Source organism: Euleptes europaea, chromosome 20 (genome assembly GCF_029931775.1).
Source record: "Euleptes europaea isolate rEulEur1 chromosome 20, rEulEur1.hap1, whole genome shotgun sequence".
NCBI lineage: Eukaryota > Metazoa > Chordata > Lepidosauria > Squamata > Sphaerodactylidae > Euleptes > Euleptes europaea.
The window spans coordinates 21981601-22004461 of record NC_079331.1 but is presented as its reverse complement, the minus strand read 5'-3'; the positions used below and the strand labels follow the sequence as shown (position 1 = coordinate 22004461).

The 22861-nt window shown below is 47.6% G+C and overlaps 1 protein-coding gene across 1 annotated transcript in view; it reads left to right on the top strand.

Annotated features, from left to right (window-relative positions):
- The window catches only part of MEGF11 (multiple EGF like domains 11), a 385704-nt gene that overhangs the window by 41796 nt on the left and 321047 nt on the right, over window positions 1-22861 (top strand). The window contains exon 5 of the mRNA XM_056865833.1: window positions 19084-19176. Within this exon, the coding sequence (XP_056721811.1) occupies window positions 19084-19176 (93 nt within the window). The remainder of the gene's footprint in view (window positions 1-19083; window positions 19177-22861) is intronic.

Sequence of the window (22861 nt, the reverse complement as noted above, 5' to 3'; positions counted from 1 at the left end):
TTTATGATTTTTTTCCTTTTGTTTCCCCCCTAAAATCCCCTCTTTAATTTCAGTATCCCATATTGAAAAAATCAATTTAAAAAAAAATTAATGAAAGAGGGGGACGAACATGGAACACACGTGAAATTGCCTTATACTGAATGAGACTGTCAGTCCGTTGAAGTCAGTTTAGTCTACTCTGACTGGTAGCATCTCTTCAGCGTCTCAGGTGGAGATCTTTCACATCACCTACTACCTGGTCCATTTTCCAACAGGAGATGCCGGGGATTGAACCTGAGTCCTTCCACATGCCAAGAGGTTGCTCTGCCACTGAGCCATGGGCCCTCACTGATCTGTGAAAAAGTTCTTCACGTGTGGGCAATGCCCACTCAGCACTTTTGAATTTCCTGTGACTGATTTCCTCCCACAATCATGAGAGGGGATATTTCAAAATTCTAAAGGCTGTGATTGAACTTAAATCTTTAGCACCTTTCTACAATATCTTTCAATGCATTATAAGAAGAAGAAGAGTTGGTGTTTATTCCCCGATTTTCTCTACCTTTAAGGAGTCTCAAACCAGCTTACAATCACCTTCCTTTCCTCTTCCCACAACAGGCACCTTGTGAGGTAGGTGGGGCTGAGAGAATTCGGAGAGAACTATGACTAGCCCAAGGTCACCCAGCAGGCTTCATGTGGAGGAGCGGGGAATCAATCCCGGTTCTCCAGATTACAGTCCACTGCTCTTAACTGCTACGCCTCGCTAGCTTTTAAGGTCTTTTAAGGAAAAGATTTTGCCTTCTAGAGAAGCATCTGGGGAAAGTCTGCCTCTCCACACCTACACAGGTGAGCCGGCTGCTGTTTGAAGCTATCAATGATTAAATTAAAAGAAGCGATACGCTTCATTATGCAACATAATTCCTATACTGCGCAGTAAGATTTTTGGATTCTACCTGTGAATTTCTTCAAGCCTAATGCAGTTTATACAACCTGAGAGGTATTCCTGCCACTCTCAACCCACCCAAACAGCTTGATTTTCAGTCAGGAATCTCCAAGGTTTCCTTTGCCTCACCCACTCAATCACTCTGCCCAAAAACCTAATACAAAGATTAGCTGGTGGTAATTCATAGAATCATAGAGTCATAGGATTGGAAAGGGCCGTACAGACCATCTAGTCCCACCCCCTGCTTAATGCAGGATCAGCCTAGAGCATCCCTGACAAGTGCTTGTCCAGCCTCTGCTTAAAGACTGCCAGGGAGGGGGAGCCTCACCACCTCCCTGGGTAGCTGATTCCACTCTTGAACAACTGTCACTGTAAAAAAAAATTTCTTAATATCCAGCGGGTACCTTTCTGTACACAATTTAAATGAATTATTGCTGCCAACAGGAACAGCTCCCTGCCCTCCTCTAAGTGGCAGCACTTGAAATACTTAAAGAGAGCAATGCTGTCCCCCCTCAACCTCCTCTTCTCCAGACAAAACGTTCCCAGCTCCCCCAGCCTTTCCTTGCAGGGCTTGGTTACCCCCAGGCCTTTTCTTTTGACATGGTTGCCCCCCTCGCTTGACCCCAAAGTGCAGTGTGTGCAGACACACTTCCATGATTCACTTTCTGGATGTTCCAGAGGTTAATCCTGAATAGAAATCAGTCGAGACTGGCTGTGGAAGCAGGCGACTAGACCAGGTCTGCCGATCACTTGAGGCGGGGAGGGCTATATGGATATTGCTCCCATCCTGATGAAGCCTGCATGCCGGTTGCTTTCTGAAGATCACCTGGGAACATCAGAGTTTGCTTCTGGTGTAAGAATGAATAGCAGGTGTGAGTGTTGTTGTGTCCTGAGCCTAATTCAAGGTCTTGGTGTTAACCCTTTCACCTCAGAAGACCCACATCCAGGATATGGGGGGGTGTCCTACCCCGATTCCTTTCCCTTCCATTGGTAGTCTGCAGGCATGGGAAAGAGAGTTAACTTTGCTGCGATCAATAAGGTTACAAAGCAGAAAAGGTTGCACAGTGAAACAAAACATGTGCTGGAAATTAAAGGCTCCTCTCCACTTGTCAAATGCCTCTTTTCTGTCTCTCTCAGTGGATTTAGTTCTTTCTTGGAAGCACGTGTTTCCTTAATATAAAAATAAACTAAAATAATGAGAGAGAGAACACAATTGCTTCCCAAATCAAGATGACCTTTGGAAAGGACTTTGAGTGCATGGTCAAAATTGGAGATAGCATCTTCCCTGCTTTCTTCTTTAGTGTTCCTTTCCAGCTTTACCTGTCCTCTTGTTATTTTTTTCACCCCACACAATAGCCCTGAGCATCAGGGAGGCAAAACAAGGGTAATAAATCCCCCCCCCCAAAGATTCCCCTGTTATTGTCGAAGGCTTTCACGGTCAGAGTTCATTGGTTCTTGTAACCAATGAAGATGCCGGCCACAGCTGTTGGCGAAACGTCAGGAAAGAAAATACCAAGACCACGGTTACACAGCCCGGATAACCTACAAGAACCAATTCCCCTGTTAATTCAGAGGAACGGCTCCTCCTAACCTTTTTTCTTTTCTTCTTCTCTCCCCCCTCCCCTTAGCTGCTAAACAACTTTAAAACCAGAAATGGAAATGAATCAGTATTGCAATTGGGAGGGGGGGGGTCGGAAGTGCCTTTGAAGAATTCCGCTAAATGCAGCTGGTGACTGCAGGGCTGGCCCATTGGTTGCAACCTAATTAAACTCCCAGCTGTTAATTGAGTCTTTTGGAGGCCGGCTTGCTTTAAAGGTGCCGAGAATCAAGCAGGCTGGCGATTAAGCAGACCAAGTGGAAACCTGGGCAGTTTCATAACTAATTGGTTATTAAGCGGGGTTGGCTTCAAGGGGAGTTGGCCGCGCTGAGAGGTGTGTGGATGTGGGTGTGTTCTAAGGAACCTTCGTTTCTGGTTTGTTTCTAGACCCCATTCAAGCTCCTCTAGGTGGCTGGTACAACCCTAAGCTTTCAGTCCTTAAAAAGAGTGGGGATACCACTGCTGGGACCCACTTAGGAACATTGTATGATCCACGTCTGGACACTAACTCACCAATGCCTAAGCTGTCTGGGTCCAGCCAGCATGGTGTAGTGGTTAAGAGCAGTGGACTCTAATCTGGAGAACCAGGTTCGATTCCCCACTCCTCCACATAAGCGGCAGACTCTAATTTGGAGAACCAGGTTCGATTCCCTGCTCCTTCACATGAGTGACAGACTCTAATCCAGTGACAGACTCTAATCCGGTGAACCAGGTTTGATTCCTCCCTCCTCCACATGAGTGGCAGACTCTAATCTGGAGAACCGGGTTCAATTCCCCACTCCTCCACATGAAGCCAGCTGGGTGACTCTTGGACTAGTCACAGTTCTTTCCAAGCCCTCTCAGTCCCACCTACCTCACAAGGTGACTGTTGTGGGGAGAAGGGAAGCCAGTTTGAGATTCCTTAAATGTAGAGAAAAACGGGTTATAAAAACCAGCTCTTCTTCTTCCTACAGCTAGTGAGGTGTAACCTCAGATATGTCACGGGAAATCCAACTAGCAATTCTGCATATGCTCAGAGGCCCCCTTCCTCATTTATTTCCCTTGTTCTGATGCTGAGAAGGCTGGGATGTATTTCTGGAACTGAAAGGGGTCTTGCTTGTCCCCTGAGATGCAGGCAGCGTGACTGGGATGCTTGGCTTCCTTACCACTGTAACTTGTACCCCCAAGCGGGGCTTTGTTATAAATTGCATCTTTATCCTGACCTTGGTAGTTGCTCACTTTCAACAAGGCTGCCTTGGATTGCTGATCACATCAGAACCACCTCCGCGGTGCTGCCTGTTGACTGAATGGAAATGAACCAGCCACGCAGCGAAACGCTGGGCAGCCAACGCAGGCAGTGTGTTAATATCCTCACTTTTAGTCCATCTAGCAATCTTCACTCCATTTTCTTCTTTTCTTTATCTCTCTTACCTTCCTCTCTTCGCCACCCCCTTTCATCCTCGTCCTTCCTCTCCATTTTCTTCTTCTTTGCTCTTAGATGTATTAATCTGAAAAAACAAAACTGTATCTAAATAATGAACCTCTCCACATGGCCACCTCCAATAGTCTGTAGTAGTTCTTGGCTGGGGTTCAGAGAAGTGTGCAAAGATTAGTTGTGCACACGCATTGCCCTTTGGGGCTTGCGTTTCTCAAGCTGTGGGGGACATTCAGAATCGGATTGTGAAGCAGCAGCAGAGGGGATTGGGGGGTGGGGGGGCGCTTCTGAACAAAGAAAATGCCAAAAAATCCCACCGGGCATGCTTGGGCTTTTGCTTGAATCCTAGCCATTGTTTGAGAGCAAGCCAATATATTTCCAGCATATGCTTGTATAGGCATTTGTAGGAAAACATGTCTTTACATTTTCCTAATGAGAGCTAGCGTGATGTAGTGGTTAAGAGCAGTGGTTTGGAGTGGTGAAGTCTGATCTGAAGAACCGGGTTTGATTTCCCACTCCTCCACATGAGCGGCGGGGGCTAATCTGGTGAACCAGGTTGGTTTCCCCACTCCTACACATGAAGCCAGCTGGGTGGCCTTGGGCTAGTCACAGTTCTCTTAGAGCTCTCTCAGCCTCACCTACCTCATAGGGTGCCTGTTGTGGGGAGGGGAAGGGAAGGTGATTGTAAGCTGGTTTGTGTCTCCCTTAAGTGGTAGAGAAAGTCAGCATATAAAAACCAACTCCTCCTCCTCCTCCTCTCCTCCTCCTCTTCTTCCTCTTCCTCTTCTTCTTCGCAGTTTGACTTGAAGAGGAGGGAGACAGCTGGACCTAGGCTTAGGATATTGGGTTCATATGGGGCTCTCTTTATGCAGCTGTGAGGACAGTGATGCCAAGTGAGCTAGCAGTCTTGTCCCTGAATTGTTCAGCATCCCCTCCAACCACTCCCACATTTATCTGATCGATCCTCAAGAGCAGGGGTCCCCAAAGAGGAGCCCTTGGGCACCGTGGTGCCCGCTGGCACGCACCAAGGGTTTTCAGAAAGTGGGTGGGGCCCAGTGGGCTCTTGCCTGGTACAGCTTATTGGCCACTGGAGATATGGTTGGCTGTGCAGATTAAAATAACGTGGCTTCAATGGCAGCTGCCACCACAGTGTTGGTTTTATTTATAGAATCACAGACTTGGGAGGGGCCACACAGGCCATCTAGTCCACCCCCCTGCTCAATGCAGGATCAGCCTAGAGCATCCCTGACAATTGCTTGTCCAGCCTCTGCTTAAAGACCGCCAGTGAGGGGGAGCTCACCACCTCCCTAGGTAGCCAATTCCACCGTCAAACAACTCTCACTAGGGCTGTTGATTCGGTTCGGCCCGAACTGAAAAACAGCCGAATTTCCCCTGATTCGGTGGTTTTTAGTTCGGGACGAACCGAACTCAAAACTGGCGGGCAACCGGGGGGGGGGGCGAATTCAGCGAGTTCGGGAGTTCACGAATAAATCCAGCAAATTCGGGGCGTCAGTAAGCAGCATAACCATCAGTAAGCAGCATTCTCCTCCCCCGGCCAATCGGTGGCCAAGCTGGGTCTTCTTCTGGCCAATCAGTCAGGATTGTGTACTGGAGGAATCAGCTGATGTGCGGCCTGGCCGGGGAGAGAGAGAGAGAGGGAAATCCTTGTGTGTGTGTGTGTGTGGGGGGGGTGCTTGTGCACATTCACTCCTTTCTGTGGCTGCAGGGGGCGTATTTTTTGGGGTAAAGACACAAAACTTTCAGCAGAGATTCAGACAAGCCTTCTTAAGAGACCACCCAAGTTTTGTAAACATTGGGTCAGGTGGTCCCGAGATATGGGCTCCCCCCTTTTTTCTTTCCATGGCTGCAGGGGGCGCAGGGGGAGGGAGCAGTTTCTGTGGGTTGGGGGGAAGCCAAAGGGGGCTTTTGCTGGTTCTGCCTGGGGGTGTGTTCCCCCTCGAGTCTCTCTCTCCCTGGTTTGAGGGGGGGTTTCAGTTGTGTGTCTTCAGGTTTTCCCTCATTCATAAGAGCGGTTAGGTCTATTTGGATGCTTGCTAAAAACTTGTTTTCAAATGGTGACTTAAAGAATGCATTTGGAGTCCCATGCAAAAGAGGAAATTCCACCCCTGCTCATTATTCATAGCTAGCTCCCTCTGTCTCTTTCCATGGTTTGCAAACTCCCAGGTGTCAGGTGTTGCTTTGCACAGTTGCAAAGGTGTTGCTTACAAGGTTGTGTTGCTTTTGCAGTCGTGTTGCTTGCAGTTGTGTTGCAATGCTTTGCAAACTTCTCAGCTGCTTATCGGGGCTGGGAGCTTTGTGTGTGGGCGGCAAGCTCTGCTCAGAGATGCACATTAAGGGTGGGGGGGACCCCTTTTGGGGCCCATATCTCAGCCCCCCCTGACCCAATCTTTACAAAACTTGGGGGGTCTTTCAAGAAGCGTCCTTTGAAGCTCCGCTCAAAGTTTGGGACCTCTACCCCCATAAAGGCCCCCCCAGAGCCACGGAAAGGCGCAGTTGTGTTTTTAATGGCTTTATTCGGCCGAATTTTTTTCCCCGAACTTTGAATTCCCGCCGAATTGCACGGACCCGAAGTGGGGGAGTTCGGACTTCGGCATATCCCGAATCTAAATGGGCCGAATTCAGCCGAATCCGAACTATACCGAATTTTTTAAAATTCAACAGCCCTAACTCTCACTGTAAAAAAAAGTCCTAATATCCAGCCTTTGAACGTCTCTTGCCTTGAAAACCCCACCAGTGGTCACCATAAGTCAGAGGTGACTTGACGACAGTACGCACGCACGCATGCACCACACACACACACACGGAGCTACTCTTCTTTACTAACTGTTTCCTCTGCAGGTTGGAGATGCTTGTCTCCACATGATTGGGATTGCAGATTGGAGAAGCGGGGCCTGCTGCTTCCGAACAATGCTGGGCGTAGCTAGTGGGAAAGGGGTTGGCGATGCCAGCTCTCGAGACTTGGCAGGGCCGGCTGCCTCCTGCTGAGCTATCCTTTTTTTATGATGCGTGCCAGAATGGCTCATTTGCTAATAGCCCACTTTCCTTTGGTATGGTCCCACTTCATCCCACTTATCACCGTTTAAATCGAACACGCCCCAGACTGCTAAACAGCCTCTGTGTCATTCTGGTGGTGCATTACATTCATGAGAACGCATTGGTGCGTCCTCATAAACCAACCATGAGCGCGTTTTTTTTAAAAACAGCACCCTCTCCACTTCCAAACAGTGGCAGCCCACTCCAGGTGAAGGGTTCCGTATGGCCTCCTTCTATACTTGGTAAGCAAGCTTCCTTCCCCATCTGGAACATCTGTCCTGGTGGAATCGGAATGGGCTGCCATATGTTAAGGAGAGTGATCTTTTATGTACTACATTTTTTTCTCCATCACACTGGGGAAACGATAGCCTGTGAGATGAACATTGTCTTGAAGCGCTGGACGGCAGCCGCTGTTTGTGATGTTGTTCCCAAGTGCAAATTATTCTGCTGCAGAGGCTCTCTCTTGAGTTGAAGACAGGCAGAAAGTGCACCTTAGGATACATTCGCAGCTCTGGAGAATGGTTTGTTCTGACATGCATATGCTGGTGCACCTGAGACAGCTTTAGCAATCGGTAGAACACCATCGATGTGCTATAGGAGCAATACTGTCCATGCATTTGTTTGTTTAAAATATTTACATCACTTTTTTTTTACTTTTGCCTGCCGCAAGTGCGTGCGCATCACAATTAAAAACCAACAACCCACCAACAATGAATTTATTGCTTATTTATTTAAACATTTATATCCTGCCGTTCCTGTTGGTTCAGTGCATACCAATGAAGTACAACTAAATGAAAATTAATAAATGAGCATAAAAAATCAGCAACCAATTGAGTATATCAACACTTAATGGTAAGAATCAAAGTCACCACTGCATTTGAGAGAGGGGGTGTACCGACAGCTAAAGGATCAACTTGGTGATGTTATGGTGGTTGCAGGAGGGAATGGGGGTGGGGTAGTAGAACTAGGATCTGGGAGACTCCGGTTCGAATCTCAGCTCTGTTATGGAAGTGTGTTGGGCCTGGCATAAACTCTCTGCTTAACCTACTTCACAGGGCTGTTGTGGGGATAAAATGGAGGGGAGGAAAATGATGAAGGCTGCTTTGGGTCTCCATTGGGGGAAAAGGCAGGGCATAAATGATGGGAATAAATGAGAAGGTGAGTGGAGCATTTAAGAAAGATTTCAGGAGGCATATGGAGAAGTTCCTTTGACCAGAAAAGGGAGAGTCCATTCTAAGCCTAAGAAGACACACACAGGGGGTGGCAAAGGGGTCTCCAGTGAGTCCCAATGAGCACTTATGGTATGAAGTCAAATGTAGTTTCCATTCAGATTGCCAATGCCAGGTGCACAAGACTTGCACTGTAGAGATGTGAGGGTAGTGTGCTGCCCCATCGGAGTCTGCAGTCTGTCACACTCAGTAGTGACTTTCGCATTTGGTGCTCTGGCATCTGAGGCTGCCTGGTGCTCTAATATTTTTCTCATTGTTATGCTGGGAAGGGAGTGGGGTATGGTATGGTACAGCCCAACCTCATCAGGTCTTGGAGGCTAAGCAGGGTCAGTATGTGGACAGGGGATCACCAAGGAAGACCCTGCAGAGGGAGGCGATGGCAAATCACCTCTGCTTCTCACTTGCTGAGTGACCTTGGGCCAGACACAGTTCTCTCCTAACTTTCTCAGCTCCACCTACCTCACAAGGTGTCTGTTATGTGGAGAGGAAGGAGATTATAAGCTGGTTTGAGTCTCCTTAAAGGTAGAGAAAATCACATGAACACATGAAGCTGCCTTATACTGAATCAGACCTTCGGTCCATCAAGGTCAGTGTTGTCTACTCAGACTGGCAGCGGCTCTCCAGGGGCTCAGGCAGAGGACTTTCACATCTACTTGCCTAGTCCTTTTAACTGGAGATGCCGGGGATTGAACCTGGGACCTTCTGCGTGCCAAGCAGATGCTTTACCACTGAGCCACAGCCCCTCCCCTATCAGGGTATAAAAACCAACTCCTCCTCCTCCTCCTCCTTCTTTTTCCCTTGAAAGTCCATTGCTGGGGTTGCCATAAGTTGGCTGCGATTTGACAGCACTTCTGTACCTATGCTGGGAGGAGGAGTAGATGAAGGGGCAGGACAGGAAATTAACTTGGGAAGAAACAACAAGCCAGGATTTAAGGAAGGAGGAGGGAGTCGATCTAGTGAAGGCATGGGAGAAAGTTGTGGCTGTTCCCTTCCTGCAAACTTTCTGAATGTTTTCTGTTACCCCAGAAGATCGGACAAGAAACAACGGGTTGAAACTAAATCAAAAGAGCTTCTGTCTAGACATTAGAAAGAATTTTCTAACAGTTAGAGTGGTTCCTCAGTGGAAGAGGCTTCCTCGGGAGGTGATGGGCTCTCCTTCTTTGGAGGTTTTTAAGCAGAGGCTAGATGGCCATCTGTCTGCAGTGTTGATTCTGTGAACTTAGGCAGGTCATGAGAGGGTGGGCAGGACGAGAGGAGCCAGTGCTTGGCTGGGGATCCTGGAGGGTTTTTGCCTTCCTCTGGGCATAGAGCAGGGGCCACTGGGGGAGTGGGGAGGGGGAGTGGTTGTGAATTTCCTGCACTGTGCAGGGGGTTGGACTAGATGACCGTTGAGGTACCTTCCAGTTTCTAAGCACAAAAAGTTGCTGATTTTAGTTCTTTGCAGCAGCAACAGGGGCATAGCGCTTGCCAGTAGCTAATAAGTGGAGAACATATGTGTGTGTACCTCTGTCTTACAAACCCACATATCACCACAATCAGCCTGAGGAGATTTTTCCTTCCCCAAATTGCTTCCATTCAGAAGCATTTGTATAATCTGCAAGCACCAGTTGTGATTCACAGTGGCACATGCATCAGGTACCAATGTGAACTATTCCGGATGGGGCAGCCATGTTAGTTTGTATCAGCAAACTACAACAGGAGTCCTCCGGCACCACAGTGAGTTAATAATATTCATTCCAACACAAGCTTTATCTGAGGCCGGGCTCACTTCCTCAGGTGGGCTTCCGGGCGTCGCTTCCCTCATGTCAGGAAGGGAGCTTTGACTCCAAAAAGCTTATGCAGGAATAAATTTGGTTAGACTGTAAGGTGACCCCCAGACACCTGTTCTTTGTAGGCTGGTGGATAATATACTGTTGATGCACTGTAGCAATCATTTGCAACTGGATTTTCTTGTTTCATGCAGAGGCTGTGAGGAAGGACCATGACTCAGTGGCAGAGCATCTGCATGGCATGCAGAAGGTCCCAGGTTCAATCCCTGACATCTCCAGGTCTGATTCAGTATAAGGAAGCTTCATGTGTGGGATCTAGGAGTCCCAGGTTTAGAACATTTAGAGAGAGGTCATGGCTCGGAGGTAGAGCGTCTGGTTTTCATGCAGAAAGTCCCAGGTTCAATCCCCAGCATCTCCAGTTAAAAGGTGCTGGTAGAAAGTGATGTGAAAGACCTTGAGACCCTGGAGAGCTGCTGCCGGCTTGAGCAGACAATTCTGACCTTGATGAACCGAGGGTCTTATTCGGTATAAGGCAGCTTCATATGTATATGTGTACATATATGGAATGCAGAAGGTCCTGGGTTCAATCCCCGGCATCTCCAGTTAGTCCAGGTAGAAAGTGATGTGAAAGACTTCTGCCTGAGACCCTGGAGAGCCACTGCCAGTCTGAGTAGACAGTGACCTTGATGGGCCAAGGGTCTGATTCAGTAGAAGGCAGCTTCATGTGTCCATTATTCACTGATGTGTGAACACAGCAAAGTTGTTTTAAAGTGTGCTTTTGGGTCTGTCTGGGTGGCAAGGAAGGAGGGAGACGAAGAGTTAGGAGGAGGCAGAGGATTGCCAGTGGGCTTGCGGAAGAGCAGGTTTATGTTCTCTTGGCAGCTGCCTAGCAAAGAAAGGGCTGGACTTCTGAAAGGAAATGAAAGGACTGAAAATGCTTTCCCCAGAAATAAAGAAGTTGGTGAACGGGTTGGGGGTGGGATGGAGAATGGGGCTCCTGGGTCATTGCGCAGGGCTGAGTCAGCAAGTGTCTTAACTTCATTAACCGGTGGAAGATGCGCGTAATTCATTGCTAAGTGTGCTAATGGCTGTTTTGAACTGGGTGGCCGGTAAGTTGGAAGTGGTCTGATGGCAGATATTACAGTGGGAATAATGCAGGGGAATATTATGGTAATGGCGTTATTGATTTAGCAGGCTTGATTGATGCTGGCTGGCTTTTGCTTCTGCTTTTAGCTGGAGTGGCATGAAAAGGTTACTTTCTTTACCCCATCCCCCCCAAAGTAACGGTTTGAACCCCCTGCTGTAGTGAGATGCATGCTCAGTTGCAACTGGTTTGTGTATCTCGTGTGCCATTTTTAATGGGGACATTTTAATGGGGAAATGGAGAGAGGGGAGAAAGAAAGAAAAGGACGGAGGAAAAGAAAGAAAAGGACGGAGGGAGACAAAGAAAGAGACAGAAAAAGAGAAAGAAAAGAGAGAAAAGCCTTCCCCCCCCCACACACACCCATGTACGCCGGCCCCGCTCAACCGGGCCCCAGCCTCCCTGCCTCCCCCACCCACACACACACGGCGGCGCACGGAACCCCGCACCACTGGGCCCCAGTCTCCATACTCTCTCCCCCCCAGAGTCCACAAAAGCCCCCCCCCCGAAGCCCTATCGGCTCCTGCATGCATACTCTGCCGCCGGGAGCCGCCAGCCTCTTCCCCCCCTTGCTGCTCAACAGCCGACAGGAAGCGAGAGGGGCTTACAGTGTGCCGCGGCATTCCTGCACACTGTAGCTGTAGGGGGCAGCCTTGGGGGAAGCGTCCCTCCCACTCCCCTCTCCTCTCGCCGACCAACAGCCGACAGTCAGTGAGAGGAGGTCCAAAGGGCGCCGCAGCACCCCTGTAAGCCGCGGCCCCAGGAACACCCTCGGGGAGGGCCATCCTGTGTCCAGCCTCTGCGGCAGGGCCCCGGAGCTCCCGAGGGCCACAAAAAACGTCCTCGGGGGCCGTATGTGGCCCCCGGGCCTGAGGTTCCCCATCCCTGCTCTAGCAGCCCGATTAGTCCAGTTTGGCTCAAGCTCAACCTGCCTTGGGAGCTAAGCAGGGTCAGCCACAGCCAGTACTTGGATGGGGGACCCCCCCCCCCCAGGAAGATGGTATTACTATGTGGAGGAAGGCAGTGCTAAACAACCTCTGTTTATCTCCTCCCTGGAGTGCCGCTTGGGAGAGGTTGCCATTAGTTGGTTGAGACTTGATGGCACATTCATCTTCTTCGAGGCTTCTCCCCTTTCCAACCCCTGTGCTCTACCCTCAGCACTCCAGGAATTTCCTTGCCAGGAGTTGGCAACCCTACATCTACTAGAGCAATGGGCTGTGGTCAGGTATGATGGAGATGCACACTGTGGACATGTGAGTACATAGTTGATTGGTCCTATACATTTCCAAGGCTTAGTTTTGGCATCCTCTCTCTCAGCCCCTCTGTATTTTATTGGAGAATAATAATACTCACCTACCCTATGAGGGAGAGGGAAGGTGGTATGGTATACCTTGATCTCGTCAGATCTCGGAAGCTAAGTAGGGTCAGTATTTGGATGGGGAACCGCCAAGGAAGTCTCTGCAGAGGACGGCAACGGCATAAGAACATAAGAAAGGCCATGCTGGATCAGACCAAGGCCCATCAAGTCCAGCAGTCTGTTCACACAGTGGCCAACCAAGTGCCTCTAGGAAGCCCACAAACAAAACAACTGCAGCAGCATTATCCTGCCGGTGTTCTAAAGCACCTCATATAATAGGCATGCTCATCTTATCCTGGAGAGAATACGTATGCATCATGACTAGCATCCATTTTGACTAGTAGCCATGAATAGCCCCGTCCTAAATAAGAACATAAGAAAAGCCCTGCTGGATCAGACCCTGCCCATCAAGTCCAGCAGTCTGTTCACAGAGGGGCCAACCAGATGCCTCTAGGAAGCCCACAAGCAAGATGATGGCAGCAGCCCTGCCTGTATTCCACAGCACCTAATATAATAGAAATGCTCCTCTGATCCTGGAGAGAATAGGTGTGCATCATGACTAGTATCCATTTTTACTAGTAGTCATGAATACCCCTCTCTTCCATGAACAAACCACCTCCACTCTTCACTTGCTTTGAAAGCCCCTTGCTGCGGTCACCATAAGTTGGTTGCCACTTGATGGCACTTATATACTTACCTTCTAATAATTAGTGAGAAATTTGTACAGAAAGCATTTTTAACTCTGCAAAGCGCCCCAATGATGTGGTATGATGTTGTGGCCGCCTTTCTAAGATTTTCCTTTGTGGGCTACCCTGTAGAAGTCCTGTTTTCTAGGCAACTGGTTTCCTTATCCAGCGTTGCTATTGAAACACCAGCTTGTGGGTCAGAGGGGGAAAGTAAGTGCTGGTAATGGATTAAATGTATAGGTACTTTTCACCGAAGGTTGGTGGTATGAACGGCACTTGAGCCGATGACTGCAGTCATTAAAGAGAGGCAGCAATAAATCATGGTTGGAATTTAGATAAGCAAACCGGATAAATATCAGAAGAATCTCTGTTATGTTGGCCTTTCCTCCTCACCAACTAGCCCTCCATCAATTCCGTGCCCAGGAAGGGTCACCTGCGTGACCTTGAACACGGCCCAATCTCTCATGCTAAACGCATCTGCTACCGAGCTGGCCGTTTTGGCAGGACTTTGATGTAGGTCATTTTATTACCAGGCTGAATCCAGCTTCATACTGATCTCCTACTCATGCCAAGCATGCTAATAATAAACTAATCAATGAGGTGCTGGATGGTTCGGCAGAAATGGCCCGGAGGGGGAAAAGGGGGAGGGGACCACTGGTGTGAAAAAAACAGTGGCAAAGCAGCGGCGTTCTTGCCACCGAGCAGCCGGAGCTCCTATCCTGGAAGATATTGCCTTTCCTTAATTTGCTTGCACTTGAGAATCGTCTTTACTCCAGGGGGCTTTGGCAGTGTGCGGAAGAGGGCAGCGCCCTGGAGCACGGACTTGTCTTTATTCCTGCCTGACCTTTTGGTGGGAGTAATTTTTATACTTCCATTAATCGGCGAGATCGTTTGCAAAAGTACATTCGGAAGAGTGCCACGGGGAGTGCTGTATCCTATTATGTGGAATGTTAATAGAATGAAAAATTAATTAAATGCTAAAGATTACAGCAGCGGAGCCTTCTCTCTCCCCCGCTCTCATTTCGCGGGACAGATCTAGAAATCTGTGCAAGCCGCGGCTCCATTTCCAAAGAGGGCACTTAAATTGGCTTCTGGTATTGGCAGGCAGAGGAGATTTGATTTATTGCATCCAAAGCTATTGTGTTGGGACTGCAATAGTTTTGTTTTGTTTTTAAAAAGATGTCATTGTTAAACGAGCAAAGCCTTTTACCGTTTTAGCTCGTTTTCTTTCTGAACTGTTTGAAGTAAGCCCTTAGTAGTTGTTCCATATTGCAGATGGTGGGATTGAGGCTGAGCCGTTGTGCCTTGCACACACTGTGTCCAATCAAATCAAATTTATTAATATGGTCAAGTGACCAATCACATGCCAACGCACCAAAATTTCCAGACTCAATAGTTTTGCACCACAGAATCAGACTTCCTGTACAAATAAAAGTGTAAGATCAATAAAAACAACCCCTGATTAAAATTATCACCTTAAAATTGATAAAATTGTAAAATATTCTAACGATCATTCTCTAATAAACCTCTGCGCAACAGCACATAACTTGGCGGTTTGGGGCATAAGCTGAGGATCCTCTCCTAATAGGAGCTTCTTTGCCAAAAGCTCAACTGACTCAACAGGGAATTTACCAAGTAGGGGGGAAATAAGCTTTGATCTAACTTCATGGCAGAATGGGCAACATATCAGTGCATGTTCAATGGTTTCAATGTCAACTGTCCCAAATGGACAAAATCTCTCTGATCTAGGGATCTTCTTAAATTTCCCTTCTAAAACAGCCTATGATAGGGCCTGGAATCTGGCAAGGGTTGCTCCCATTGTGTGCATAAAGCCCAGGACCAACATACCTTAAGGGCCGCCTTCTCCCATACAAACCAACCCGCTCACTCCAGATCCGCTGAGGCTCTGCTTTGGTTGCCCCCACCATCTGAGGCTAGACAGGTGGTGAGCTGAGAAAGGGCCTTCTCCGTCGTGGCACCAAAACTTTGGAACTCCTTCCCCAGGGAGTCTCCCTCTATCCGTGTCTTTTGCCAGCAGGTGAAGATGTTTTAGTTTCGTCTGGCATACCCCCAATAACACTTATTGGCCCTCCTTCTGGTGCTATTTGTTCTGGTGTTTTAAACTGAATTATATATATATTTAACCATATTTTAGTTCTTTAAAAAAATTTATGTTTTTAATTTCGCCACCTTGTAAACCCTGATCGGGTGGAAAGGTGGCATAAAAATGTTCGAAATAAATAAAGTCGTGGAAGCACCATTTTGAATTCTGATTCCTCTTTGAAGGCCAGCTAACTTACAGGAACGTGCTTCCCTTTTGAATGCTAAATAGGGTTGCCAACCTCCAGGTTGTGGCTGGAGACCTCCTGTTATTACATTTGATCTCCAGGTGACAGAGATCAGTTGATCTGGAAAAAATGGCCGCTTTGGAAGGTGGACTCTATGGCACTGTACCCCATTGAAGACCCTCCTCTCCCCAAACCCCACCCTCCTCAGGCTTCAACCCCAAAATCTCCAGGTATTTCCCAACCCAGAGTTGGCAACCCGATTGTCAAGATTTTAACTTCTACATGAGAAGTTTTGTAAGGATTACACTGAGAATCTATGTGAGACTCTTTGCATTTACATGCTGCAGTTGCAGAATGTTCCTAGTAGCACTGAGGCACTCATGGGCTGGCCTCTGCCCCTGAGCCACGGAAGGTCCCAAGTCAGTTGTGGGCAATGGCTGTGTATTTTTCTATTCTCTGTAAATTGGGGTGGGTCCTCTATTGTGAGGGGAGCAGCTACCGAGGAACAGGTGCCCTCATGTGTAATCCCTTGCAAATTTAGACAGCAAGTGTACAGCTAAGAAGAAGAAGTTGGTTTTTATATGCCAACTTTCTTTACCACTTAAGGAAGAATCAAACCATCTTATAATCCCCTTTCTCTCCCCACAACAGACACCCTGTGAGGTAGGTGGGGCTGAAAGAGCCCTAAGAGAGCTGTGACTAGCCCAAGGTTACCCAGCTGGTTTCATGTGTAGGGGTGGGGAAACCAGCCTGGTTCACCAGATTAGCACCCACCTCTCATGTGGAGGAGTGGGCAATCCAACCTGGTTCTCCAGATCAGAGTCCACCACGCCCAAGGAGTGGGACAGTTGGCAGCCTGTTTTGCCATTCATTCATTCATTCATTCATTCATTCATTCATTCATATCCCAGTTTTCTCTCCAGTGGAGCCCCACGGTGGTTTACATAACAAAGTAAAGTAGAGAAATACAACAGAAACAAACAAAATACTTCTTAATGCAGAACAGGTCGGCTTGGTCTTTGTCTTCTTCTCTCTCCCCCCCCCCCTCCCAACCAGCAGCTCAGGGCTACAACACTCAGGTCAACAATTTGATTTGCACCCATGACCCTGCTTTTAAGTACCTGTGCTTTGCAGTTTAGAGGCCCATTTTGCTCATGCCTCAGTTGAAGAAGCATCTTTATTTATACCCTGCCATCTTCTTGTGGCTCAAGGTGGCTTACAAATTCAGATGAAAACCACATATAATCTAACTTGATCTAACTTCATGGCAGAATCCCCTTCCCCCCTCCCCCGAAAACCTGCAGGTCACATTCTGTTTAAAGTCCTAGCAGATACAACTGCCTTATAGAGGCAGTTCCAGAAAGTGGGAACAACTAATGAAAGAAGACTGGGGTGTGTGGTAGATGCCAAGCGGGCAACCTTAAGTGGGGGAGACAGCCAGAAGGTAGCAACTGGTGGTGGTGGAAAGTGCCGTCAAGTCACAGCTGACTTATGGTGACCCCCTCATGGGGTTTCCAAGGCAAGAGACATTCAGAGGTGGTTTGCCATAGCCTGTCTCTGAGTAGCAACCCCGGACTTCCTTGGTGGTCTCCCATCCGAGTACTAACCAGGGCCGACCCTGCTTATGTTCCAAGATCTGACAACACCAGGCTATCCAAGTCAGGGCAGATGAACAGAGGTGATTTGCCATTGCCTGACTCTGACTTCCTTGGGGGGTCTTTGACCAAGTACTGACCAGGGCCAACCCTGGTTAGCTTCCGAGATCTGAGGAAATCAAACTAGTCTGGACCACCCAGGGCAGGACATAGTAGCAGGAGGAGGCATAATCTCTAATCCCGTTTGCAGACAGAGTTTGCCCTTGCAGGAATGGTGAAATTGAATCTCTTGTGCATGTCCTTTTTAATTGTTGCTTTGTTGCGATCCCAATTCATTGACCCGCTCTTTGTAAACAGGGAATGGTTCTCTGATGAAATCAGGACGTCCTATCTTACACAAAACCCAAAAAGAATTGAATCAGTTGCAAGGTTCTTACAGTAAGCAATCAGGTATCGTGAATGGTGTGTCGCTTTCCATAATGGCTGATTTGGGATTGGGTTTTACCCAATCTTATTTATTTGTACTCGGATTTATCCTAATGTATGTTCTTCCTTTTTATCTGCCAACAAAGGCTTGTGTTGGTGTGGGAGCTCTCCAAGGTCCTGAAACTCCTTCTGCTCCCTGGAATCCAGCATTTGTTGCCAAGTGTCTATTGACGTATGGTGGGTGTTGCTAGCTCCAGTTGAGGCCAGTTCTGGCCTAGCCCTGCCAAGAACAAGATGCATTGGGTTGACCACTCTCTCTCTTTTTTTTTTTGCCGTCAAGTCACATTTGAGTTATGGCAACCCTGCAGGGTTTTCAAGGCAAGAGACGTTCAGAGGTGGTTTGTCATTGCCTGCCTCTGCCTAGCATCCCTGGTATTCCTTGGAGGTCTCCCGATCAAATTCTAACCAGGGCCAACCCTGCTTAGCTTCTGGTATCAGATGAGATCAGGCCAGCCGGGGCCATCCAGGTCAGGGCTGACCATTCCTAGTGGCACAGAAATTGCTGGAGGTGTTATGGAATTTTTTAACTTTTCATTTTCTAGGGTCCATCTGTCATTTTGTCACACTTTGTTTTCATGTTTGGATGTTTTAGAAATAAAACCCATGGTGCATTGAAAAAGCTGTTTTTTTATTTATTTATTTACTTCACGTATATCCCACCTTCCTTCTCAGTGGGGACCCAGAGAGCTTACATCATTCTATTCTCCATTTCATCCTCACAATAACCCTGTGAGGTAGGTTAGGCTGAGCAAGTGTGACTGGCTTAAGGTCACCCAGCAGGTTTCCATGGGAATGTGGGGATTCAAACCTGGGTCTCCTAGTCCGATGCGCTAACTACTATACTACACTGGCTCTCTGAGGCATGCAGATGTCCTGCCATCTACATGAGAATATAAAATACACAAATAACATTAATGTCTTTGTTGTCTAAATTTAATGTTGTAATGCGATGTTTATTTATTTTTTTGCTTCATTTGAGAGCCTGCGTGGTGTAGTGGTTAAGAGCGGTGGTTTGGAGCGGTGCACTCTAATCTGGAGAACCGGGTTTGATTCCCCACTCCTCCACGTGAGTGGCAGATACTAATCTGGTGAACCGAGTTGGTTTTCCCACTTCTCCACACAAAGCCAGCTGGGTGACCTTGGGCTAGTCACAGCTCTCAGGGCTCTCTCAGCCCCACCTATCTCACAGGGTGTCTGTTGTGGGGAGAGGAAGGGAAGGTGATTGTAAGCTGGTTTGACTCTTCCTTAAGTGATAAAGTCGGCATATAAAAACCAACTCTTCTTCTTCCTCTTCCTCCTCCTCCTCCTCCTCCCATCTTTTGCCCCAACAGGGATACAAAACCATTTACATCGGCTCCTTAATTTTATCCTCACAACAACAACCATGCAGGGTAGGTTATGCTGAGAGACAGGAACTAAATCAACGTCACCCAGCAAGCTTCATGGTAGAGTAGAGATTCACAGCAGGGTCTCCTAGTTCCTAGTCAGATGCTGTAACCACTGTACAACACTACCTTTCAATATATATATATATGTTTCTTTTCCCAGCTCTTTGCACTGAAGAATGTGTCCATGGAAGATGCGTTTCCCCTGATACTTGCCACTGTGAGCCAGGATGGGGGGGTCCGGATTGTTCCAGCGGTGAGTTGAAAAAAAGCCCCAAAGTATTTCATGTTCCACTCCTATGAAACGAACTGGCTATTTTCTATACAATGCAAGAGCCGTCAACCTGGATCTTCCTTTGTGTGCTACCCCTGCGCAGAAAGGAGAATGTTATTCTTCAGGGCATCTGTTGGGCAGCATGCTACAGATGATAAGAATCGTTCCGATAAGGTGGCTGGTTTGTTTCCATTTTTTAATGCTTAGGCGCCTTTCTGCATAGTCAGTTTTTAGCACCATAAACGTAACTTAATTGCTTTGTTCATGGTCCCATCACTTTCCCATACTACTGAGCTTTTTCTGCAGGGGTATTCCATTTGCCCAGTAGTTGATATATCATTCTTTCTGCATAGAGAAAATGTGGGGTCTTTCCCCAAATGGTGAACCTGTTGGTATAGGGTTTTCCCCCCCAAATGGAATGAAGAATATGGTCATAAAAGTGTTGCAGATGCCAACTGGCTAGCCTCTCTGAAACCATTTCTCTCAAGAAGCACCAGATCTTCTTTCTCTGCCCCCCACGCCCAGGCAATTTTGGGAATTTTCCTTTCTCTCAGTGTACACAGTTGCCTTATTTACTGTCAAACTCGGCCAGTATTAACTCCAGCAATGAGCTGGCTCCAGTCTTTTATGGTCCTTCAATACGTTAAATTTATAGAGCAAGTCTGCATCCTCAAGATCTCATAACAGTGAAAGGATAAACTAATTCCAATGGGGTTAGTCTGTGTTACTGCCGAGGTAACGAAGCATCTTGTGGCTTATTAAAACACAGTTGTGTGTGTGTGTGTGTGGCAGAAGTTTTTGTGAGCCAGAGAACACTTTGTCAGATATATTGTTTAATCTCCATTAAGAGATCTTGAGGATAAGTTTCGGGAGGGTGGCTATGTTGGTCTGTAGTAGAACAGCAAGATTTGAGACTAGTAGAACCTTCAAGACCATCTTATTGCTTTTTAAGGTGCTATTGGACTCAAACCAATAAAGATGATAAGTACCTTGCCGGATTGGATCAAGATTCACCTAGTCCAACGTCCTCTGCACGAATCTTAGCAACCAGCGTGGTCTGCCAGAAATTGTCTAAAGGGACCACCCCTCTTCCCAAACCCTGCTGCCCGCAATCTCTTTAACTGATGATTCCAGAGATTGAACTTGCATGGTCTTGATCCACTGCCCAACAGCCCATTCCTTCCTTCCCCCAACAGTTCTGCAGTCTAAGGTGGTGCAGTCCTAGAGTTATTTTAGTTATTTAGTTATTTATTTTTCAAATTGGTAGTCTGCTCTCCCCAGCAAGCCGGCTAAGGGCAGATAACATCATTGAAAACCTAACAGTCATATTATAATAATAAAACCAACAATAAAATTGAACCTTAAAACCAGTAATCAAAGATGGTGCATCAGTCCCACTCTACTGTAAGAAGAAGAAGAGGAGGAGTAGGAGTTGGTTTTTATATGCCGACTTTCTCTACCACTTAAAGGAGACTCAAACCGGCTTGCAATCATCTTCCCTCCCCCTCCCCACAACAGACACCCTGTGAGGTAGGTGGGACTGAGAGAGCTCTAAAAGAACTGTGACTAGCCCAAGGTCACCCAGCTGGCTTTGTGTATAGGAGTGGGGAAACAAATCCAGTTCTCCAGATTAGCCTCCGCCACTCATGTGGAGGAGTGGGGAATCAAACCTGGTTCTCCAGATCAGACTTCACCACTCCAAACCACTGCTGTTAACCACTACACCACGCTGGGAGGCCAGTAATGATGGTATCTGTGGCTGCCCTCAAGTGTAGGCCTAGTGGGAAAACTGTGCCTTGCAGGCCCTGCAGAACTCCTTTAGGTCCCGCAGGGCCCTGATGTTCCTTGGCAGAGCCTTCCACCAGGCTGGAGCCAGGGCCGAAAAAGCCCTGGCTCTTGTCAAAGACAGCCGCATATTCCTAGGGCCAGGGGGCACCAGCAAATTCTCATCAGATGACCTCAATGTCCTTCACATATTGGTCACATGTTACCCCTAAAAGAATCCAAGAAGGAGCAAAGTTAGTTCCTGGCCTTTCACCACCTCACCCTATTTAGGAACTTTTGCACTTGGATTCCTGGGAACTGTTCTCCTCTACCATTTCCCTTTCTGTCAAGCATCTCTAAGAAGACCCTTAGTCCCATAAAAAAATATTTGCCTGCCATTTTCTTTCCCGGCTGGCTATTCTAGCTTCCCGCCCAGCGGTTGAAAGTGCTTCCAAGTCGCAGCTAACCTAGAGGCCAACAGAGGTGGTTTGCCATTTCCTGCCTCTGCGTAGCAACCCTGGACTTCCTTGGTGTACTCCCATCCAAACACTATCTGGGGCCAACCCTGCTTAGCTTCTGAGATCTGATGAATTCAGGCTACCTTGGACCATCCAGGTCAGAGTAAGAGACGAATAGAGGTGGTTTGCCTTTGCCTGCCTCTGCGTAGCAACCCTGGACTTCCTTGGTGCTCTCCCATCCAAGTACTAACCGGGGCTAACCCTGCTTAGCTTTGGAGAGTTGATGAGATCGGGCCAGCCTGGGGTGGTCAGGGCAGCACCCCACATATCCCTCTTAATATTCAGTATTTCTTTCTTAAAGGGCCATGCTTGGTTCCATCCAGATCCACGTTTGGCTCTAGCGTCGTAGGGTTCAGATCCCTGATCTAGAACACATTTGCAGTTATGCGGAAATACTTTATACACAAAACAGCAATGGGTTTCTTTCCTGTTGAAAGGAACAGGCACAGAGGAGGTCCAGTGAAACTGTCTCTACTGCAGAACTAGTTTAGGCTATTTTTGAGTTTCTTTTCCCATGATGCAGTTTCTGATATTATCAACAGAGAGCTGATTCCAGCCAGTGCTGCTAATAGAAGGGTAACTTTTGCGCTGTAAGGTTCAAGCCCTTTCCTGTTGGAAAAAGCTGAAACGATCTGATATCTTGTTAAAACAGTAAATGGGTTGGCCTGAACAACTCATGCGCCAGTTGCCTGGTCAACCTCAGAGTGCTAAGCAACATCAGATGACGTAGCTGTCACTCAACAAAAGTACTTATCCTATTATTCCAGTGTTCTATCTTTTTAGCGGTCCTAATTGTCCGCTTCTAGCTTGAAGACCATTTTAGGGGCGTGGTTTTAGGCTCTTCAGTGTTCCTTTATGTCTTGTTTCAATATTGATAATTTTATGGCTGTGTTTATGGTCTTAGTTGTATTTATTTTTAACTTTGCGAGCCGCCTCAAGTAGGCCTCTGGAGAGGCAACATATACATTTTCTAAAGAAATCAAACTCACTAACGCTGCTTAAATGAAAGCAAAGGGTTAGTGGGAGAGGGAAATCTAGCACCGTCCGAAAAGATGCCGCAGTTAATTTGCTGAGTCCTTTGACGACCACTGTTGACTGTGGAAACTAGAAAGCTGGAGAAGGAGGAAGAAGAGTTGGTTTTTATACCCCAATTGCCTCTATCTTTAAGGAGCTTACAATCACTTTCCCTTCCTCTCCCCATAGCAGACACCTTGTGAGATAGGTGGGGCTGAGAGAACTGTAGCTAGGCCAAGGTTACCCAGAAGGCTTCATGTGTGGAGAAACCAACACTGTAGGGTTTTCAAGGCAAGAGACGTTCGGAGGTGGTTCGCCATTATCTGCCTCTGCGTGGGCTGAGAGAAGAAGAAGAAGAAGACGATGAAGAT